The following is a 19,473-nucleotide window of genomic DNA, read 5'->3' on the forward strand; positions in this document are numbered from 1 at the left end:
GGCACCAAATGATACAGGGCGCACCACCACGTGCATCACACACTGTGCGTAGGGCACCAAATGATAAATGTCAAAATGCACTAACACCATGTTACATGCAAGGATGATAGTTTTTGGATTCTCTCAATCTCCACTGCGTAGCAGATCTAACTTTACTTACTCCACTTAAAGGCGCTGTCATATGTTTTTAGCTCTCTGTTTCGTTTGAACGTCAACAGAAGTGACGTTACCCAGCATCACTTAGAGCGCCTTTAATTGGGAAAGCATCTTGTGCATGCAGGAGGGAAACAATGAGAGTGGCGGATTCCAGCTGGCTTTTCATTGTGTATCTCCTTTTATTAAACTTTTAAAATGAAGGCAACAAAGATGAGGCTACAGGAGGTTACGATTTGCTAGGTTATGCGGTTCCCATTACTGACCATTTTTAAAATCAGATTGGTGAGAGGGCTCTTTAACATAGAATCAGAATTAGAATCAGCTTTATTGGCCAGGTTTGCGTAAACAAACAAGGAATTTGACTCCAGTTAATCTTTGCTCTCAAAGTACAACACTCACTTAACATATAAAAAATAAAATACATAAAAGAATAAACAGAACAGTAAGAATAGAATGACGAGCAGTAGAATATTGCTATGTATAATTACAGTATTTACATTTGCAGATAAATAGAACACTTTGGGTGGGATAGGGTGGTGCAATTGTCCGGGGTGGCAATGTTCATGTGCAATGATAATGTACTAATAACAATATTGTAATTGTAAGATTGAAGTATACTGTACATGAGGTAGATGAGCAGAACAGTGTTGATTGACTTTGTTCAGTGTAAGGGTGGGGGCTATTTCTGAGCGTTCAACAGAGTGACTGTTTGGGGGAAGAAGCTGTCTTTGTATCGGCTGGTTTTGGCGAACAGTGCCCTGTATTCACTTCAGCCTCACCATCGACGACACCACAGTCACAGCCTCCACCCATGTCAAAAGCCTAGGTGTCCTCCTTGACTCCACCCTCTCATTTGAATCTCACATTAACAAAACCGGCAATCCTCATTCTTCCATCTCAAAAACATGGAGACACGGGCACGCCCACTCCTCTTCTGTTCTGACACTCAGCGTGTAATACACGCCCTCATCTCCTCCCGCCTAGTGAGAGATAGAGATAGAGATAGATAGATAGATAGATACTATTGATCCCCAAGGGGAAATTCAAGAATACTGCAATGCCCTCTTCAGTGGTTTCCCCTCTCACTTACTCAACAGGCTTCAACATGTCCAAAATTCAGCTGCCCGGTTGCTTACATCTAGCCCTTCCAGACATCACATCACCCCTGTGTTGCAAGACCTCCACTGGCTCCCTGTCCCACTGAGGATTGACTCACCTTCAAGGCCCTACATGGCTCTGCCCCCTCACACCTGTCTGAACTCCTGCACCCCTGCGTTCCTCTGATCATGGCCTCCTCACTATCCCCCAAACCCGACTCCGCTCCATGGGCGACCGAGCATTTTCCTCAGCGGCGCCCCGCCTGTGGAATGCTCTGCCTCAGCAGATCAGATCTGCTACCAGCGTCGACTGCTTCGAGTCTCTCCTCAAAACCCATCTGTTTAGGATAGGTTTTAACCTATGATCTACATCAGCGATTTTCAACCACTGTGCCGGGGCACACTAGTGTGCCGTGAGAGATTAGTGCTGCCACTAACGACTAATTTTCTAACGACTAATCTTTCGACTAATTTTTCGATTAGTCGACTAATCTAAACGACAATTTTTTTTTTAAATCAAGTGTTTGTTATTTTGTTGTGTACGTTTTATTTTGAACTCAACTAAAGGGAAAACGTAAAATATATATTACCCTACTTTTGTTAGAAGCTGTATTACTGTAAGTAAACTGTTCAAAAACATTATGTATTAAAAAAAAACCCATTTAAAATGCTACCTTCAGATCTACAGTAATGTCAGACCTTTGATAGACTTTATTTGTATGCCAGTGTTGCCATCGACATAGACAACTTCTTTGACCTGAGGCCCGGTCATGGCATACTTTGGGGTCATAGGGCCCACCTACATGAACCCACCCCCCATCAAATTATCATTATATCACATCACAATTATTATTGTTATGCTATATTGTTATACATGCACTTCAAAGCAGCCAATGTTTAAAGTGCTAACATTGTTCACAAAAAGTTTGAAAACATGCACATCAGAGGACTGCTTTACTAATGTAAAATATAACTAGAATAGTTCCATTGCTTTTGCATGGTTGCATGATAAATACTTCTCAAAACAACAGCAATTATATGGGTGTCATCGTTTTGGGATGTCTCCCTCATGCAAGCATCATATACTGGTAGGCAAATGGAAAGAATATTTACATATTTAATTATGCCACAAGCTTTTGGCCACGTTATTCAAATTTGACTATACAATACTCTAGATAGTGTATTATAGTCTGTGCTCTGTTTTTATGGAAGTTGCATAAATCCACATTGTTCTATTAAATGTAGTTTCATAATTAAATAGCTTTCCAATAGGTTGAATTGGAGATTTGCTACCAACGTTATCAAGTGGTTTCAGTTTCTCTCGTGCATTGAATGAACGCTCATACCACCATTTAATTGTATGCCTCTATGTTTGATGACACCAAATTAGCAAGTAATTCATACTGATTGCAGAAAAGTTTGTTTTCTTTTTCTGTCGGTCCGCGGTTCCTTGGTCAATTGCGCAGCAAATTATCAGACGAAGCCCCGGGAATAATTTCACTCCGCGGCTCCGGACCAGCAATGTCCACGTTACGGCCGGTGCTGGTCCGCGCGGCCCATAGTTTGAGAAACGCTGGACTTTGAAAGGCGACAGGAGTTGAGGACTTTGCAAATGAGCCTAACATCATCATGTTCAAAACAAGTAGGCTACAGGCACTTTGCGCGTCTTACCACATAGGTTAGGGGAGCGCGGGGCACAAAGTAACGCGGGGTTAAATGTAACACGGACTTTTTCCCTATTTGCAGGGGGTTGATCGAGGCATGCTATTGGTCAGTTAATCACATTACTATGAGACGGTATTCCACAAATTTTCAGTCAGTATGGACGTGTTTCCACGTAGATCTGCAGCAAAACGCCTTTTGAAGACATCAACTTAAATGTCTAGGTGGTACTTGTCTTTCCATTACTGAGTTGTGGGTGCAGCTCACTGACTCCAATCTTCTATCATCTTAATAACCGTCTTGTAGGCTAAAAATGAACACCGTTTTGAAACATGTAGCCAACTCATAGCAGGAGCTAGCTTATCTTATAACAAACGTGACCCAGCGGGGTTAGTTGTAACGCGCTGTTACAACTAAGCCACTCATACTGTACAATGATGTTGCAATACAAAAATATGCGCGTATTAGTGTTAGTTTAGTTAGTTTTTGTGATGTTTTGCATTTTGCCTCATGTGTTTTCAGGTTTGAGGGCTTTTCTTGGCAGGATTGACCTTGGTTAGACTCTTTTCTTCCTTTGGCGCATATTTCTCATGTTATTTCTCCGTATAGAAAATAAAGTCAATTTTCGACACACGTCTGTTGTTAGTTCATGACTTATGTATCATAAATAGTCAGATCCTATTCTATCATACACATTCAGATACATTTATTGAATTAATCTAATTAAAAACAGCCGTTTGGATGAGTGTTACAACTAACCCCGCATATGGGGCAGGTTGTAACATTTCACCTATCGCCACTCTCGGTGGAATTGTAAAAGAACAGTAGCTCCTACAAACACACTTCCAGTGCATATGTGTAACAGAGATATGTATGTTGCTTTTTAAAAAGTATAACTAGTGAAACTCAAATGATTTTAGAATTATTTAGCCATAACCAAAAAGTGTTACTTTGTGCCCCGCGCTCCCCTACTTCACTTTATCAGTTGGCTTGAACGCTAAAAAAAATATGCATCGTGACTTTTTGACCATGGGAAATGACGCGCACCTTGATTATTGATATCACGGGCGGCGGCATGTTCGGTTTAACGTTTTTTTGTATAAATGAATTACAGTAATGACACGCCGTTGCGTTGTCAACGTGAGACACTTCACTTCACTTATTTCAATTTCCACAATAGGCTACTATATTAGTCAGAGTCTGCACTAGCGTAACCTACTAGCTTAGCTCCCCCCATAGATATATACACTAGATGTCGCCTTCTGCTTCTCAGCATGCGTCAACACCGCCGCCATCTTTGTACAGGGATCTGAATCGCTAAACTAGTTCTCCTGTATTGTCAGCGTTACCTATTTAGCGACGTTTGGCCATCCCCAGCGATAGAAAACCTTTTTAGCGATTAGCGACAAATTTGGGAACTTCTCACAATGATAGCAGATCGGCTTCTTTGTTGTTGAAACGTAAGAAAATCACCTTTCTCATGGCTTTGTCATTTATGAATTCAGCTACATCTCGTTTGCCCATGGCACTGACCCATGATTATAAAAGTAACGACTGGCGTAGCCTATGTAGTAGCAGAGGTAAATGTTCTACAGATCTACAGCAACTTCTGGTGAGATTACAATTTACATGAGTAAACGAGACGAGGGGTATGTGGCCTCAACCAGAGCCTGTCTACGAAGAGCCTGTTTACTTTCATTGTATCGAACCTGGTTGCAGTTTACTCATTGTTCCTCTAGGGGCCGCCGCTAGCTAGTGCAGAATGAATGGGAGTCTATGGGGCTAGACGGGTAAAATGTATCTTTATTATCGTCTTAAGCTTAGTTTTCTGTAGACTCAACCATAAATACATGCCTGTCAGTTGGAACAACCCAAAAAATTAGATAATTGCTTGAGATTTTGACGATTTATGGTGATTTTATTTTCGCTAGATCTTTGCCCAGATTGACGCTAATGCATTATAGAGGAGTGGATCACTGAAGCAAGATGGCGTCTCGATTGACGCATTCGTTCCAATGAACAGCAGTAGTCAAGGCGACATCTAGTGTATATATCTATGAGCTCCCCCCACTTAGCTCTGCCTAATAATTGCGCTGAAAGCAGGCAGGCATGCAGCTTTGCTGCTGGCGTTAACACTTGCGTGCATAGTGGGGTTTAAAACATGCCAAAGTCTTAGTAGCCTGTTTAACATCCAAAGACAGTCATTGTACTTTTCAAGAGTTAATAACATAGAGTTAATATAACATTACAGCCGTGTGATACCAAAAATAAATAGGCGGTCAATAGTAAAACGACTCTTCGACTAAAAAAATTGCCGTAGACTAATTTTCATGGTCGATTACCCAATTACAAAATTACCCAAATGTCACTCATGGTCCAGAAAAGCAACTGTTGCATCAAAGAATTTATAACCACATGCTCTCATTGATTGTATGATTGAACTATTTGTGGTATCATTGTACAACGGGGGCCCCATATCCAGTATTCACAGAATCATCACATATCCAGTTCATAACAACAATTAAATTAGATATAGTCGACCCGTGAAATGGTTGATCCCAGGAACCTAAAGGAATCCACAGTGGACACTGTGGTGGTGGTGGTGGTAGGGTGTGGGGGGGGGGGAATGGGCACCGCCAGCCCTAATCCTGTGCGTACATTTTTCCACAGCTTTATTCCTGAAATCATTCAATATTACAACAATAAAAATAGCTTGTGTATTGTCTTGATTGACATGCTACGCGCACAAGGCATGAGAAAAGAAAAAGTGCCAGAGTGTAATTGCAGCCGGGTAAACTCGAGTGCTCCACCTCATGTTTGATGTCAACAAATAGCAGTGTAGCTAATCAGTGGATAGGCTACTAAATGACATGAGTAGCCTGAAATGTCACACAACAGAACCTCGGCTTATTGCCAAATGTTTGCCTACAGTTCTGTGTTCAAATAAATAACAGTGTGTTAAAAAAGTGAATAAATAGCAAAATCGTTTTAAAGTTTTTATTTCCATATTTCAAATGTAGGCTAACTCTGCATTATTTTTTACAGGAAGTAAAGAAAAGGAATTTAGTCTGTTAAAAAAATAGTAGTTGACATTTTTCTCTTCAAACTCAAACAGTTAACATAAACTGCATTTCCCCCCAAATTTAAAGGACAGGTTCAGTATTTTACACTTAAAGCCCTGTTTTCAGATAGTTTATGATTAAATAGAACGTTTAAGATTGAAATTTGGACACGTCCTGAGAATTTTCGGTTTCTGTGGTAGCGCCCCCCTCCTCCAGAACGCTGCATAGGTGCACTGGAACAATCCTTCCTAAAACGCATTTAACTTTCGTTTACAAAGACGTGAAACTCACCGAGTGATCAGGGGTGTTCGCTGATATGCTCACACAAAAATCGCTGCAAAAGATGCTTTCCAACAGGTGTTTACCATGCGTTGTAAAACTGTGGAGCTATTTTTCCAAACGCCTCACACCCGTACATTCTTCCGTTGAGAGCTTGAATAATAGACACTCCAGCCCAGTTGGTGGCGATAATGCACCTTACACCGTCTTGCCAATTACAAGCAAACCACTGGCATTTCATTGAATACACAGAAGAAGCAGAAGATCGCTGTCTTGAAGTATTTTGCAACAGACAGCTAAAAATGAGGCGATTTTGTGCAGTTCCGAATTGCAGGAAAATTCGTAGCAAAAAAAGTTGTCACAGACTTCCTTTCAACGATCCAGAAAGGCTGAAGTTGTGGCTGGAATTTCTGGGGTTGGATGTGAGCACACCCCACATTACCTCCTGGGATGACAGAGTTGGAAGAACTTGGGGTAAGAACTTATTTGTTATGTCCATAACCTGTCATGTTCACATCATAAGCCTAACACTAACCCTAGCCTACATGAATAATTTGGCTACATGATTTTGTACGTTTACTATTTTTTTGGCTGTGGAACTTTCATGATGAAAACGTAATGATTCACATAGGCTATCATTCACATCGTGCAAGTTCCAAGACATTTTAGCATTAGCCATGGTTGGACGTGACAATAATTTGGATAGCGTAGTAGCCTACGATACCGCGACTGCATAAGACTACAGAAAGAATACAAACAACCCCATATCCGTTTCCGGCAGCGGAGTAATACCGTACCTCACACAAGTCAATGGAGTTGGACAAAAACTACGATAAAACCTGTTGGAAAGAATCTTTTGCAGCGATTTTTGCGTGAGCATATCAGTGAACACCCCTGACCACTCGGTGAGTTTCACGTCTTTGTAAACGAAAGTTTAATGCGTTTTAGGAAGGATTGTTCCAGTGCACCTATGCAGCGTTCTGGAGGAGGGGGGCGCTACCACAGAAACCGAAAATTCTCAGGACAGCAGCATGTGTCCAAATTTCAATCTTTAACGTTCTATTTAATCATAAACTATCTCAAAACAGGCTTTAAGTGTAAAATACCGAACCTGTCCTTTAATCTCACTTTAAATCACTGGACTAATATTTAGCTGCAGAACCATTGTTTTACAACCAATTTCTGGCACCTATGAACAGGTATTTCTACCCAGAATGAACAAACTACATTCCACAGTTCCTGTTTTGCTTCAGAAACGGCATTTTTAGCCTAATGTCACGCCACAAGTTTTCAAACGGGTTCCGTTTGACAGGAACTGTGGAATGTAGGCCTAGTTCATAGCCTGGGAAAAAAACAGTTAATTCATTCTGAGCAAAAATACCTGTTCAGCCAACTGATGGCCTACAGGGCTACATGCTATTTTTCAAGCACATGGGACTGGTTATGTGGTTGCCCAGCAACATTTTACTGAGTAAAACCTGTGAGTTTGTTTAAATGATTTTTTTTTTTAGTAACAAAGTATCTTAATAGGCTAAAATTAGTCTAGCCGCTCTTTCCTCCAGTAGCTCCATTCTCGTGATAGGTTGGAAGAGGGGGCGTGACATGAGGGTAGAACGCTGATGTGCTTCCGGCTCGATTACACCGATAAGCCGCGAGAGAGCATTCTTATCATAATTGTATTCTGTGGCGAATTGATCCCGCACGCACACATTTTTTCCACAAGCAAAAGTCCTTTAAATATAGACAGCGTTCTCTGCTCACCAGTTCCATGTCAAAAATGCAGGACGAATACTTCCCAGATGTGGTTGGCTCGGACGGAAGGGATTTCGGCAAAGCCGTCTGTATCATAACAGGAGCGTCCAAGGGATTCGGGCGGTGTATAGCCAAAGAAATCGCCTTGTTGCTCAAACCGGGATCGATGTTCTTTTTGGTTGCTCGGTCTGGTGACAAGCTGCGAGAGCTCCAGGCCGAACTAGCTGCCACTCGTGCAGGCAAAGCTGGCTTGATAACTCGATGCGTGGTCGCAGATTTGGGTCTGAAGGATGATGTGGACCAAGTGATACGAGAGATCCGAGAGGCAGCATCAGACATCGACATAAACCAACTCCTCCTAATTAACAATGCCGGTAAGTCCACCATGACGTGTTTTGGGCATTGCCAATGTTATTCGGAGATGTGTCAATTGTTATGTTAGAATCAGCAGTACAATAACTACGTCTGAATGAATGAACCCCTTTCATAAATGGTCTGGAGTAGCCTAGCCTACAGCTTATATTCAATGAAACATGCAACTGGTTGTTGGTCTAACGCAAGGCCTCCACCTACAGCAGTGAGACATTACAACCACTGTTTTATCTCATGAGAGCAAGAAAGATGAGAGTAATAGCCCATCTCTTACTGAAAACAAAACTGCTTTAATGGGAGAAAATAAATGCATGAAAGAACAGGAGTTAGTGAGACTGTATGTGTGTGTGTGTGTGTGTGGTTGATGGACTGGTATGTTGTACTGTGCTGGGTTCACTCTCCTTCAGCCTCTGTGTGTGTGTGTGTGTGTGTGGTTGATGGGCTGGTAGGCTATGTTGTCCAGTGCTGTGTGTGTGTATGTGTGTGTATGTGTGTGGTTGATGGGTTCACTAACTCTCTTCACTAACTCCTCTTCTCTTCTCTGTGTGTGTGTGTGTGTGTGCGTGTGTGTGTGTGTGTGTGTGTGTGTGTGTGTGTGTGTGTGTGTGGTTGATGGATTCACTGACTCTTCTCCTTCAGCCTCCCTGGGCGATGTCTCCCGCTTTGCCAAGAGCTTCACAGATCTGCACGAGGTGAACGCCTACATGTCCTTCAACGTGAGCTCGGCCCTCAGCCTCACGGCCAGCGTGCTGGAGGTGTTTCCACGGCGACAGGACCTGCGTCGCTGCGTGGTCAACGTCAGCTCCCTGTGTGCCCTGCAGCCCTTCCCCTCCTGGGTGCTCTACTGCGCGGGCAAGGCGGCCAGAGACATGATGTTCAAAGTGCTGGCCGAGGAGGAGCCGGACCTCAGGGTGCTCAGCTACGCGCCAGGTAGCCCACGGACACACACACACACACACACACACACACACGTAACACACACTCAACTACGCACCAGGTAGCCCACTGAACACACACACACACACGCACGTAACACACACTCAACTACACGCCAGGTAGCCCACTGAACACACACACACACACACACACACACACACTCAACTACGCACCAGGTAGCCCACTGAACACACACACACACACAAACACACACACACACACACACACACACACACACACACACACTCAACTACGCACCAGGTAGCCCACTGAACACACACACACACACACACACACACACACACACACACACACACACACACACACACACACACGTAACACACACTCAACTACGCACCAGGTAGCCCACTGAACACACACACACACACACTCAACTACTTGCCAGGTAGCCCACAGACACACACACAGACACACACACACACACACACACACACACACACACGTAACACACACTCAACTACGCACCAGGTAGCCCACTGAACACACACACACACACACTCAACTACGAGCCAGGTAGCCTACTGAACACACACACACACACACGTAACACACACTCAACTACGCACCAGGTAGCCCACTGAACACACACACACACACACACACCAGGGTTTCCGTTGTCCGGTAATTACCGGACATTGGCCGGAAAAAAATGAAATGTCCGACAAAATTAAATCTCTCCGGTCAAATTGTCCGATTGAAATTGGCTAATAATCCCGTCCCCTAACGCAATCTGAATTTGAGAATAAGCCTTAATATGTAAACCTATATTATACGTCCTCTGGCTATGTTTTTAAATGAACTGGCTCTACCGTTTGAAAAGTTAGCTATTAAACAACACGCATAGCCTATGCTGCATTTCAAATAGGAAGCGCACGCTTAAAACGTGGCGGTTCAAACATGGCCAGGCCCAGGAAGACTAGCCTTAAACGTTTTTTCAGAGGCCAGACGCGATGGATGATAATAAATTGGTAACGTCTGAAACCTCAGATGTCCGGTCAACTCCACCACCACCAGATAAAAAGCAGAAGTGTCGGCCGTCGGGCTTATGTCGGAATCAGTGACATTGGAAGTGGAGTTGCGGAGGGTGGTGCCGCTCCAATACACTGTCATTCTCCGTGTAGCCTACACTGGACATGGCAAAGTGTTCTTTACCCAAAGCATACAGTAGGCCTATGCGTCTCTGTCTATAATCTGCAGAGTTAGGGCCTCCTCGACGAGGAGATTACCGGTCCGCGGATAATTTCTGTCACAATTAAACGGCATCATTGAACCGCGGCCGAAAGAAAAAGAAACAAAACATTTCCCAGAATAGGAAACATTTCTTAATTTATTGTTATCAAATAAAGAGGCATATAGTATTAGGGGGTAGTGGTGTGAGCGCTCATTCTTGTGTGTGCGCATCTGTGTAAGTTAAACAGTCACCACTGGAGATAACGTGGGTAGCAGCAACAAACAACGTAGCCTTTTTAAAACAACGAACGAAGCGGACTCTTGCTGTCCATGAAAAGATACTGGCTAGATCTTGTTAGGCATGTTTAAGTTAGGCTAATGAACATGTTGCATTCTATACAGCCTGATTATGTCATTCTTTAAGCTACATAGCCTGTCTCCAGTTTTCCTCAATTTGACTAATTAAGACCGGCACCATTTTTTTCTAGCGGAAACTCTGACACACACACACACACACACACACACACTCACTCAACTACGCACCAGGTAGCCCACTGAACACACACAAATAGTGCTGGGCGGTATACCGGTTCACACCGTATACCGGTGTATATTTTCGTTATGATATGAATTTTTAATATACCGCCATACCGGTGTATTTTATTACACAATGTTTGGAACACTGCGCCGCGCGACAGTGTTTCAGACGGGACTTTTTTCACACGCACGCATGGTGCCACTGCGAGGCATAGTGAGGGTAAACACAAAACACCTTAAGTTTTTCCCCTTAAGAATGACCCTTAAGGCTTAATTTCTCCTTAGGTAGGGGGTTTATTTAAGGGTGTTGCACAGAATACCTTAAATTGTTTCTTTAGTTAAGGAAATACGTTAAGGGATACTGCATTGAAAGGGATTTACCGTCACGAAAATTCTATTTTGATTGTTCAACAGCTGTAACTGGCTAGTACAGTAGGTGATGTCGTTAGTTAGCAACCCACCGAACACAGTGAAGTTTAATGATCTTATCATTCATCTCACCTTAGGAATATTCACTGAAATTATCCAGGTAGCAAGTAAAGCATGTTATAGACATGCACTGAGCAATACTAGCTGGCTAGTTAGAAATGATCCTGACTTTCATCAGTGCTCCAAAATGAACTTTTTTGTTAATGTTTTGCCTAGCGAACCGAACCGAAGCTCATGGCAGGCTAACAAGACATCCACATCCACATGAAGTTAACGTTAGCCTACCACTAACGTCATATAAACCACACAATAACATTAAGGCATGTTTCTGATAGGCCTATTTGACAGACTAAGCATATTAGCAGAGAGGTTTTATTTTAAATTGTATAATTTTCAAAAAAGTATAATTATTGCAAGTTGCACTACTTTTTGTATTGGTTTTATACAAGATGTTTGTGAAATTTGCACAGTAAAAGTTTTGTATTTTGACAGCAATTGTCTTTGCATTCTGATTAGATTCTTCATTAGAATCATGAGTGGCTCTTTGTAAACAGCATCATTTTCTGGGGCCATGCAAAACTGCATTAGCCTACCACTAATGTGGAGTTATTTTACATCATGACAGTAAAATAGACCATCCTATTCCTTAGTGAATGTACTGCAGCAATTCCTCTCTCAACCTGTAGAAAATACTGTGAACATCTGATTATGCATGAAAAAAAAAATACCGTCATATACCGTGAAACCGTAAGAATTTTGAAAAATACTGTGATATACATTTTTGGTCATACCGCCCAGCACTACACACACACACACGTAACACACTCAACTACACGCCAGGTAGCCTACTGAACACACACGGACTTAACACACACTCAACTACACGCCAGGTAGCCTACTGAGCACACACACACACACACACGTAACACACTCAACTACACGCCAGGTAGCCTACTGAACACACACACACACGTAACACACCCTCAACTGCACGCCAGGTAGCTTACTGAACACACACGGACGTAACACACACTCAACTACACGCCAGGTAGCCTACTGAACACACACACACACGTAACACACACTCAACTACACGCCAGGTAGCCTACTGAACACACACACACACGTAACACACACTCAACTACACGCCAGGTAGCCATGCACATAACACACACTCAGTGCCAGGTACTCAAACACTCAACTACACGCCAGGCTCTCACTGAACACTGACAATATTGGAGCAGTTTTCATTTCATAGTTTCCCGAATTGAGGTAGAATTATACTCCCTCTCTCTCCCTCTCCTCCCTCCCCCTCTCTTTCTCTCCCTCCCCAACCCTCTCTCTCTCTCCATCCCTCTCTCCAGGCCCCCTGGACACAGACATGCTCCTGCAGGCGCGCACGGAGTCAGGGGACGCCGGCCTGAAGAAGTCCTTTGCGGCGCTGCACTCCCAGGGCAAGGTGCTGACCTGTGAGGAGTCCTGCAGCAAGCTGCTCAAGGTGCTACTGGAGGACGAGTACCCGTCTGGGACGCACCTCGACTACCATGACGTGTAGAAGATACACACACACACACACACACACACACACACACACACACACACACACACACACACACACACACACACACACACCTCGACTACCATGACGTGTAGAAGATACACACACACACACACACACACACACCTCGACTACCATGACGTGTAGAAGACACACACACACACACACACACACACACACACACACACACACCTACACACACCTCGACTACCATGATGTGTAGAAGATACACACACACACACACACACACACACCTCGACTACCATGACGTGTAGAAGACACACACACACACACACACACACACACACACACACACACACACACACACCTCGACTACCATGACGTGTAGAAGATACACACACACACACACACACACACACACCTCGACTACCATGACCTATAGAAGGCACACACACACACACACACACACACACACACACACACCTCGACTACCATGACGTGTAGAAGACACACACACACACACACACACACACACACCTCGACTACCATGACGTGTAGAAGGCACACACACACACACACACACACACACCTCGACTACTATGACGTGTAGAAGGCACGCACACACACTCACACACACACACGCACCTCGACTACCACACACACACACACACACACACACACACACACACACACACACACGCACCTCGACTACCATGACGTGTAGAAGGCACACAGACACACACACACACACACACACACACACACACACACACACACACACACACACACACACACACTCACCTCGACTACCATGACGTGTAGAAGGCACGCACACACACACACACACACACACACACACACACACACACACACACACACACACACACACACACACATGCATGCACGCACATGCACACACTCACACACACACACACACACACTGTAGTGTCAGTGGGTTTAAAACTACTTATTGTTGTGCTTTGTACGTCTAAGTAGGTGCTCACTGCAACAGTCTACACTCAACAACCGTGTTCACTGATATCTGAAGTGAATGTAAGATTTGAGCTGCAATCACTTACAAATCAGGTGTTGTAGTGTTACTGACAAAGTTGCCATGCGTTTGTGTGGTGATGTTAGATTGTAGTGTTACCAAAGTCCTTTTAGGCAAGTCCCTCCACTCGGCGGCCATATACCAACGTTTTATGGGCATTCATCGGGCACAGTCTTTGGGTCGAACTGCGCGTGCGCAAGGCTTCACGACACCAATCTTGGTCCAGCGGTGAGATCACAATACATGATTGGCACGAGGTCTTCACAACACACCATATGATTGGCTCAATGTATTCACATCACACCACATGATTGGCTCAATGTATTCACATGTCAACGTTTTGCCGGGGAAGGGGTGGGATATGTGTAGACAACGGCCATATTGGCGTGACAAACTAGCCCCATGCATTTCTATGGAGGATTTTTTGAGTGCTGTGTCTCCACATTAGAAAGTCTCTGGTGTTACTGACCAAGTTGCCATGCGTTTGTGTGGTAATGTGAGATTGTAGTGTTACTGACCAAGTTGCCATGCGTTTGTGTGGTGATGTGAGATTGTAGTGTTACTGACCAAGTTGCCATGTGTTTGTGTGGTGATGTGAGATTGTAGTGTTACTGACCAAGTTGCCATGTGTGTGTGTGGTGATGTGAGAGTTGATGTTGAGATTGGACTGGAGACAGCACACACGTGCCTTATTCATAGCAGTGTAATGGGGGTGAATGACTAGAGATGGGAAATTAATTGTATTAAATGTTATTGAAAATATTAAAAATATCAGGTTATTGCCAGTATAGATCCATGAGTAAAGATGGAGGCCTTTATGTGATGGGAGCAGAGTTACTGAGTCAGCTGTTACTGGGAGTGTAAAGGAACCATATGTAAGATTTTGGCCAAAACTGGTACTGCAATCACTTTCAAAATACTGTAGAGCGGTGTATCCCCTCCCCAACCCCCCTGACTCGAGGTTGCCAACCCAGATGCTGAAACACTACTGACTTTGTGATTAGTAGATAGGTAGAGGGTGGCGCATCAGGCCAAAACACAACATGACATGACATGACAAAACATCAACATCAGTTGAGGGCTGCAACTTCACTTTTTAAATGGCAATATCCTGGCCGGACTGCTGTTGTCAGTGATAAGTATTTGAAATGAACATGATTTCTTAATGTCTAGTGACATATCAGGGCCATTTTATGATAAATTTAAATACATTTCTTACATACAGTTCCTTTAATAAATGGCCTGTAGCGGTTATTTCAGAGACACATTCCTATTTTATGAACCAAATATGGTATATTTAAAAAAAAAATATGTTTAAAAATGTATTTGGTAAATGTATCAGTTTATGTTATAATTAATTCAATGAGTTATTATTATTTTTATATGTCCTTGTGCCAAATATTGACTTTTAAATAATGTTCAATTACCAGCTTAAAGTGTTATTTCTAATCAGTGTAAACCACTGCTGGCCATTTCGGTGCCCTAACAGAGTTGAAATTTTTTTAAAAATGTAATAATAAAAAAAAAATGATTGTGATGAATCTTAAATTGTTAAACCATTTAAATGATAACTCACCTGACAACACCTGAAGTAAAATAAAAGGCCTATAATTTACAGACCATTACTGTGTGTTTTTTAAGAAATGCTGTTTGACTTGGGCAGCCGTGGCCCACTGGTTAGCACTCTGGACTTGTAACCGGAGGTTCCAGTGGGCCGCGGCTGAAGTGCCCTTGAGCAAGGCACCTAACCCCTCACTGCTCCCCGAGCGCCGCCGTTGTAGCAGGCAGCTCACTGCGCCGGGATTAGTGTGTGCTTCACCTCACTGTGTGTTCACTGTGTGCTGTTTGTGTTTCACTAATTCACTGATTGGGTTAAATGCAGAGACTAAATTTCCCTCACGGGATCAAAAAAGTATATATACTTATACTTATAAATGGTGCATTGTCACTTTTAAGAGCATTGAGTCTTTACATTCTCATAATGCCAGCTCTTGTTTGAGCTATATTGATGTAATAATATTAACAATAATATGTGCGACATTAAGTTGTTATAAGCAGTGTTCATTGCTTTGGAAGTGTGTAATGACATGTTGATTGTACCTTGTATGATGCCCAGGGCGACCACCCCCCCCCCCCCCCCCCCCTCAGCACCAAGCAAGGTCCTTCACACAGAGACATAGGTATCCTTCTTACAGAGAGACATAGGTATCCTTCACTGAAGGATACTTATGTCTCTCTGTGTAAAGGATACCTATGTCTCTCTGTGTGTACCGCATGGATATGGATGAGGAGATATGTGAAGGATACCGATGTCTCTCTGTGTGAAGGATACCTATGTCTCTCTGTGTCAGGGGGGTATGTGAAGGATTCCTATGTCTCTCTGTGTCAGGGGGGTATGTGAAGGATACCTATGTCTCTCTGTGTGTACCGCATGGATTTGCATGCTTTCTGAAGGGACTGACTGTGCGGTCTCAGTGCAGTTGAATATGACCTCTGACTGCGATAGAACCCTATGAATATGGAAAATGAAAGTCATCATAATGAAAAATAGTCATCTAAATGATGACTTTATTTAACATAAACTTAGGTTTTGATCAAAACAATTGCTTTATGTCCCTACAGGAAGGTTATTTCTCTTCCAAGGCGGACTACACTATGACAATTTTACCATGATATCACCACTTTATAGCCCAAAATACAGTTGAGTTTGTGTTATGTTAGGTATAAAACTAGATGTATCAGAGAATAACTAAGTCAAGCTTAATTTAGTTCATATTTGAAAAGACTTGTAATTAAATAAAAATAAGTTTTTAAGGCAAAATGGATTTTACAGCATTTTCCACAGTGGCGCACTGTTGGCATATTTTTTTTCAAAATGTCTATAATTTTAACCATTTTAGTAAGGTAAATGCATTAAACCATTTTTTTAAGTCTAGGTGATAATTCATACTGTAGAGGGTTAAGATTGGGATGAAGTGAGTTTTTAAGCTCGGCTACATTATTTGTCCCCTAAAGCATAACCATAACCATAACCATAAAGATAACGTTTTCATTCTCATCATTGCAGTCGCTTCTATGGTAACTGTAGAACAAAGAATGTGGTCTGTCTCAGTGGCCCAGAGGTTCCAGTTGTGCTAGTGTAGTCCAGATGGACAGATAGAGATACTTTATTTATCCAGAAGGAAATGAAGGTGTCCAAGAGCTTACACACATCATACACAGTCATATGACGTCCACGCACACATACATACTACAAAAATACAAAGGAAGATAATAGTTTTTGTGTGTGTGTGTGTGTGTGTGTGTGTGTGTGTGTGTGTGTGTGTGTGTGTGTGTGTTCACTTGCACTGATCACTAGGAAGGTGCGCGTTCTCTGGATTGTAACCAGCAGTGACGAAACACTCGGCGGCCTTCCTGTCGCACTCACAGATGAACTGCTCACACTCAGTGTTCTTGTGGGCTGTAGAACACAGACGCAGGGGAGAGAGAGTAAGTCACAGACGCAGGGGAGAGAGAATGTAAGTCACAGACGCAGGGGAGAGAGAATGTAAGTCACAGACGCAGGGGAGAGAGAATGTAAGTCACAGACGCAGGGGAGAGAGAATGTAAGTCACAGACGCAGGGGAGAGAGAGTGTAAGTCACAGACGCAGGGGAGAGAGAGTGTAAGACAGACGCAGGGGAGAGAGAATGTAAGTCACAGACGCAGGGGAGAGAGAGTGTAAGTCACAGACGCAGGGGAGAGAGAGTGTAAGACAGACGCAGGGGAGAGAGAATGTAAGTCACAGACGCAGGGGAGAGAGAGTGTAAGTCACAGACGCAGGGGAGAGAGAGTGTAAGACAGACGCAGGGGAGAGAGAATGTAAGTCACAGACGCAGCGGAGAGAGAGAGGAAGGGGAGAGAGAGAGTAATAGAGAGACGCAGGGGAGAGAGAGAGTAAAATGCAGACGCAGGGGAGACAAAGATTAACAGAGAGACACAGGGGAGAGAGAGAGTAACAGAGAGACACAGGGGAGACAGAGATTAACAGAGAGACGCAGGGGAGAGAGAGAGGAACAGAGAGACGCAGGGGAGAGAGAGAGGAACAGAGAGACGCAGGGGAGAGAGAGAGGAACAGAGAGACGCAGGGGAGAGAGAGAGGAACAGAGAGAGAGGCAGAAACACACTGATGACTGGACACAGTTACTGTAGATCCTGTGTAATGTACCATAGACTGTAGAACATGTAACAGAAACCTGTCTCTCTTAAAATGTGTTACTCATCTGGGCATCTGGCTTTGCGAGACATGACAATACTGAAATACAGTCAAACTCACTGAGCAAGTAAGACATTTAGCTCATTTTAAAGATGGACAAAGTTTTAAGAGCAAATGCCAAAAACAGCATACTGTATAATGTATACATGTATCAATATGCATAAAAGTAAATACAAATATTTAACTATTCACACTTTTGCTTTCATATATTTTGTTTCAATTATGGCCCATAAGTCAGAGGTCGTATTTATCACTGGAAGGTGACAGGTGAGTGTGGGACAGGTATGTGGGGTCGGACTGTGAATCACCTGAGCAGGTGACAGTCCTGTTGGCCTTGTCACAGGTATAGGCATAGATCTCAGTGTAGGGGTTGTCAAAGAAGGTCCAGCACTTAGGATGCTGGATGGCATCGCCGTAGCAACGATCGTGCACCTCACAGCATCTGTGCATGCGACAATTGTGTGTCAGTGGTCAGGTGTTGAATGTACAGTACAGTAACAGAGATTCAAGGACATGGACAGATTTTCAGATTAGGAAGATCTGTACCACACACATCTATGAATATTATCTATAGCCCCCACGCCCAGACCCTACCTGTCTAGATCGTCCACAGGTGTGACCCCACCTGTCTAGATCGTCCACAGGTGTGCCAGAGCCGCCGCAGTAGCAGCCATAATGACTGTAGTCCCGGATAGGACAGCTGTTGGGCTTCACACAGATGATCATGTTCCTGAACTGCCACAGATTCCTGTAGTCCATGGCCTGAGCTACACACACACACACACACACACACACACACACACACACACACACACACACACACACACACAAGACCAAGTTAGGAAAGACAGAATTGAAATTATAACTCACTTGAATATTGCCTTTCACTTTTGATAGTGAAAGCAGCATTTAAGGACTTTACTATTTACATATGTATGTATGGACTACAGTATGTACTATTTATATACAGTATGTATGGACTACAGTATGTACTATTTATATACAGTATGTATGGACTACAGTATGTACTATGTATACAGTATGTATGGACTACAGTATATACAATGAATAGTACAATGTAAAGCCAACTACTAAGGTGGTAAAACAATGGTCCACTCCAGCAATTGAAGCACTGAAAGACTGTTGACAACACAGACTGGTCTGTTTTTAAAGATT

General features: G+C 43.3%; 2 protein-coding genes across 2 annotated transcripts; one reads left to right on the forward strand and one right to left on the reverse strand.

Annotated features, from left to right (window-relative positions):
* Positions 1–7,843: 7,843 nt before the first annotated feature.
* spra (sepiapterin reductase a) lies at positions 7,844–15,658 on the forward strand. Its single transcript, XM_076283489.1, has 3 exons — positions 7,844–8,382; positions 9,020–9,310; positions 12,838–15,658. Exons 1-3 carry the CDS (start codon positions 8,025–8,027, stop codon positions 13,026–13,028), a joined length of 840 nt encoding a protein of 279 aa, XP_076139604.1. The 5' UTR covers positions 7,844–8,024; the 3' UTR covers positions 13,029–15,658.
* A 1,723-nt stretch (positions 15,659–17,381) lies between these two features.
* On the reverse strand, positions 17,382–19,056 carry LOC143122328 (phospholipase A2, minor isoenzyme-like). Its single transcript, XM_076283145.1, has 3 exons — positions 18,923–19,056; positions 18,606–18,739; positions 17,382–17,503 (listed from the first exon to the last, which is right to left on the reverse strand). The coding sequence occupies exons 1-3, from the start codon at positions 19,054–19,056 to the stop codon at positions 17,382–17,384; spliced, it is 390 nt and encodes a 129-aa protein (XP_076139260.1).
* Positions 19,057–19,473: the final 417 nt, after the last annotated feature.

Source organism: Alosa pseudoharengus, unplaced genomic scaffold (genome assembly GCF_046254945.1).
Source record: "Alosa pseudoharengus isolate Yale_2024_CS ecotype anadromous, Long Island Sound unplaced genomic scaffold, YU_APseudo_1.1 YU_APseudo_1.1_scf_14, whole genome shotgun sequence".
NCBI classification, from domain to species: domain Eukaryota; kingdom Metazoa; phylum Chordata; class Actinopteri; order Clupeiformes; family Clupeidae; genus Alosa; species Alosa pseudoharengus.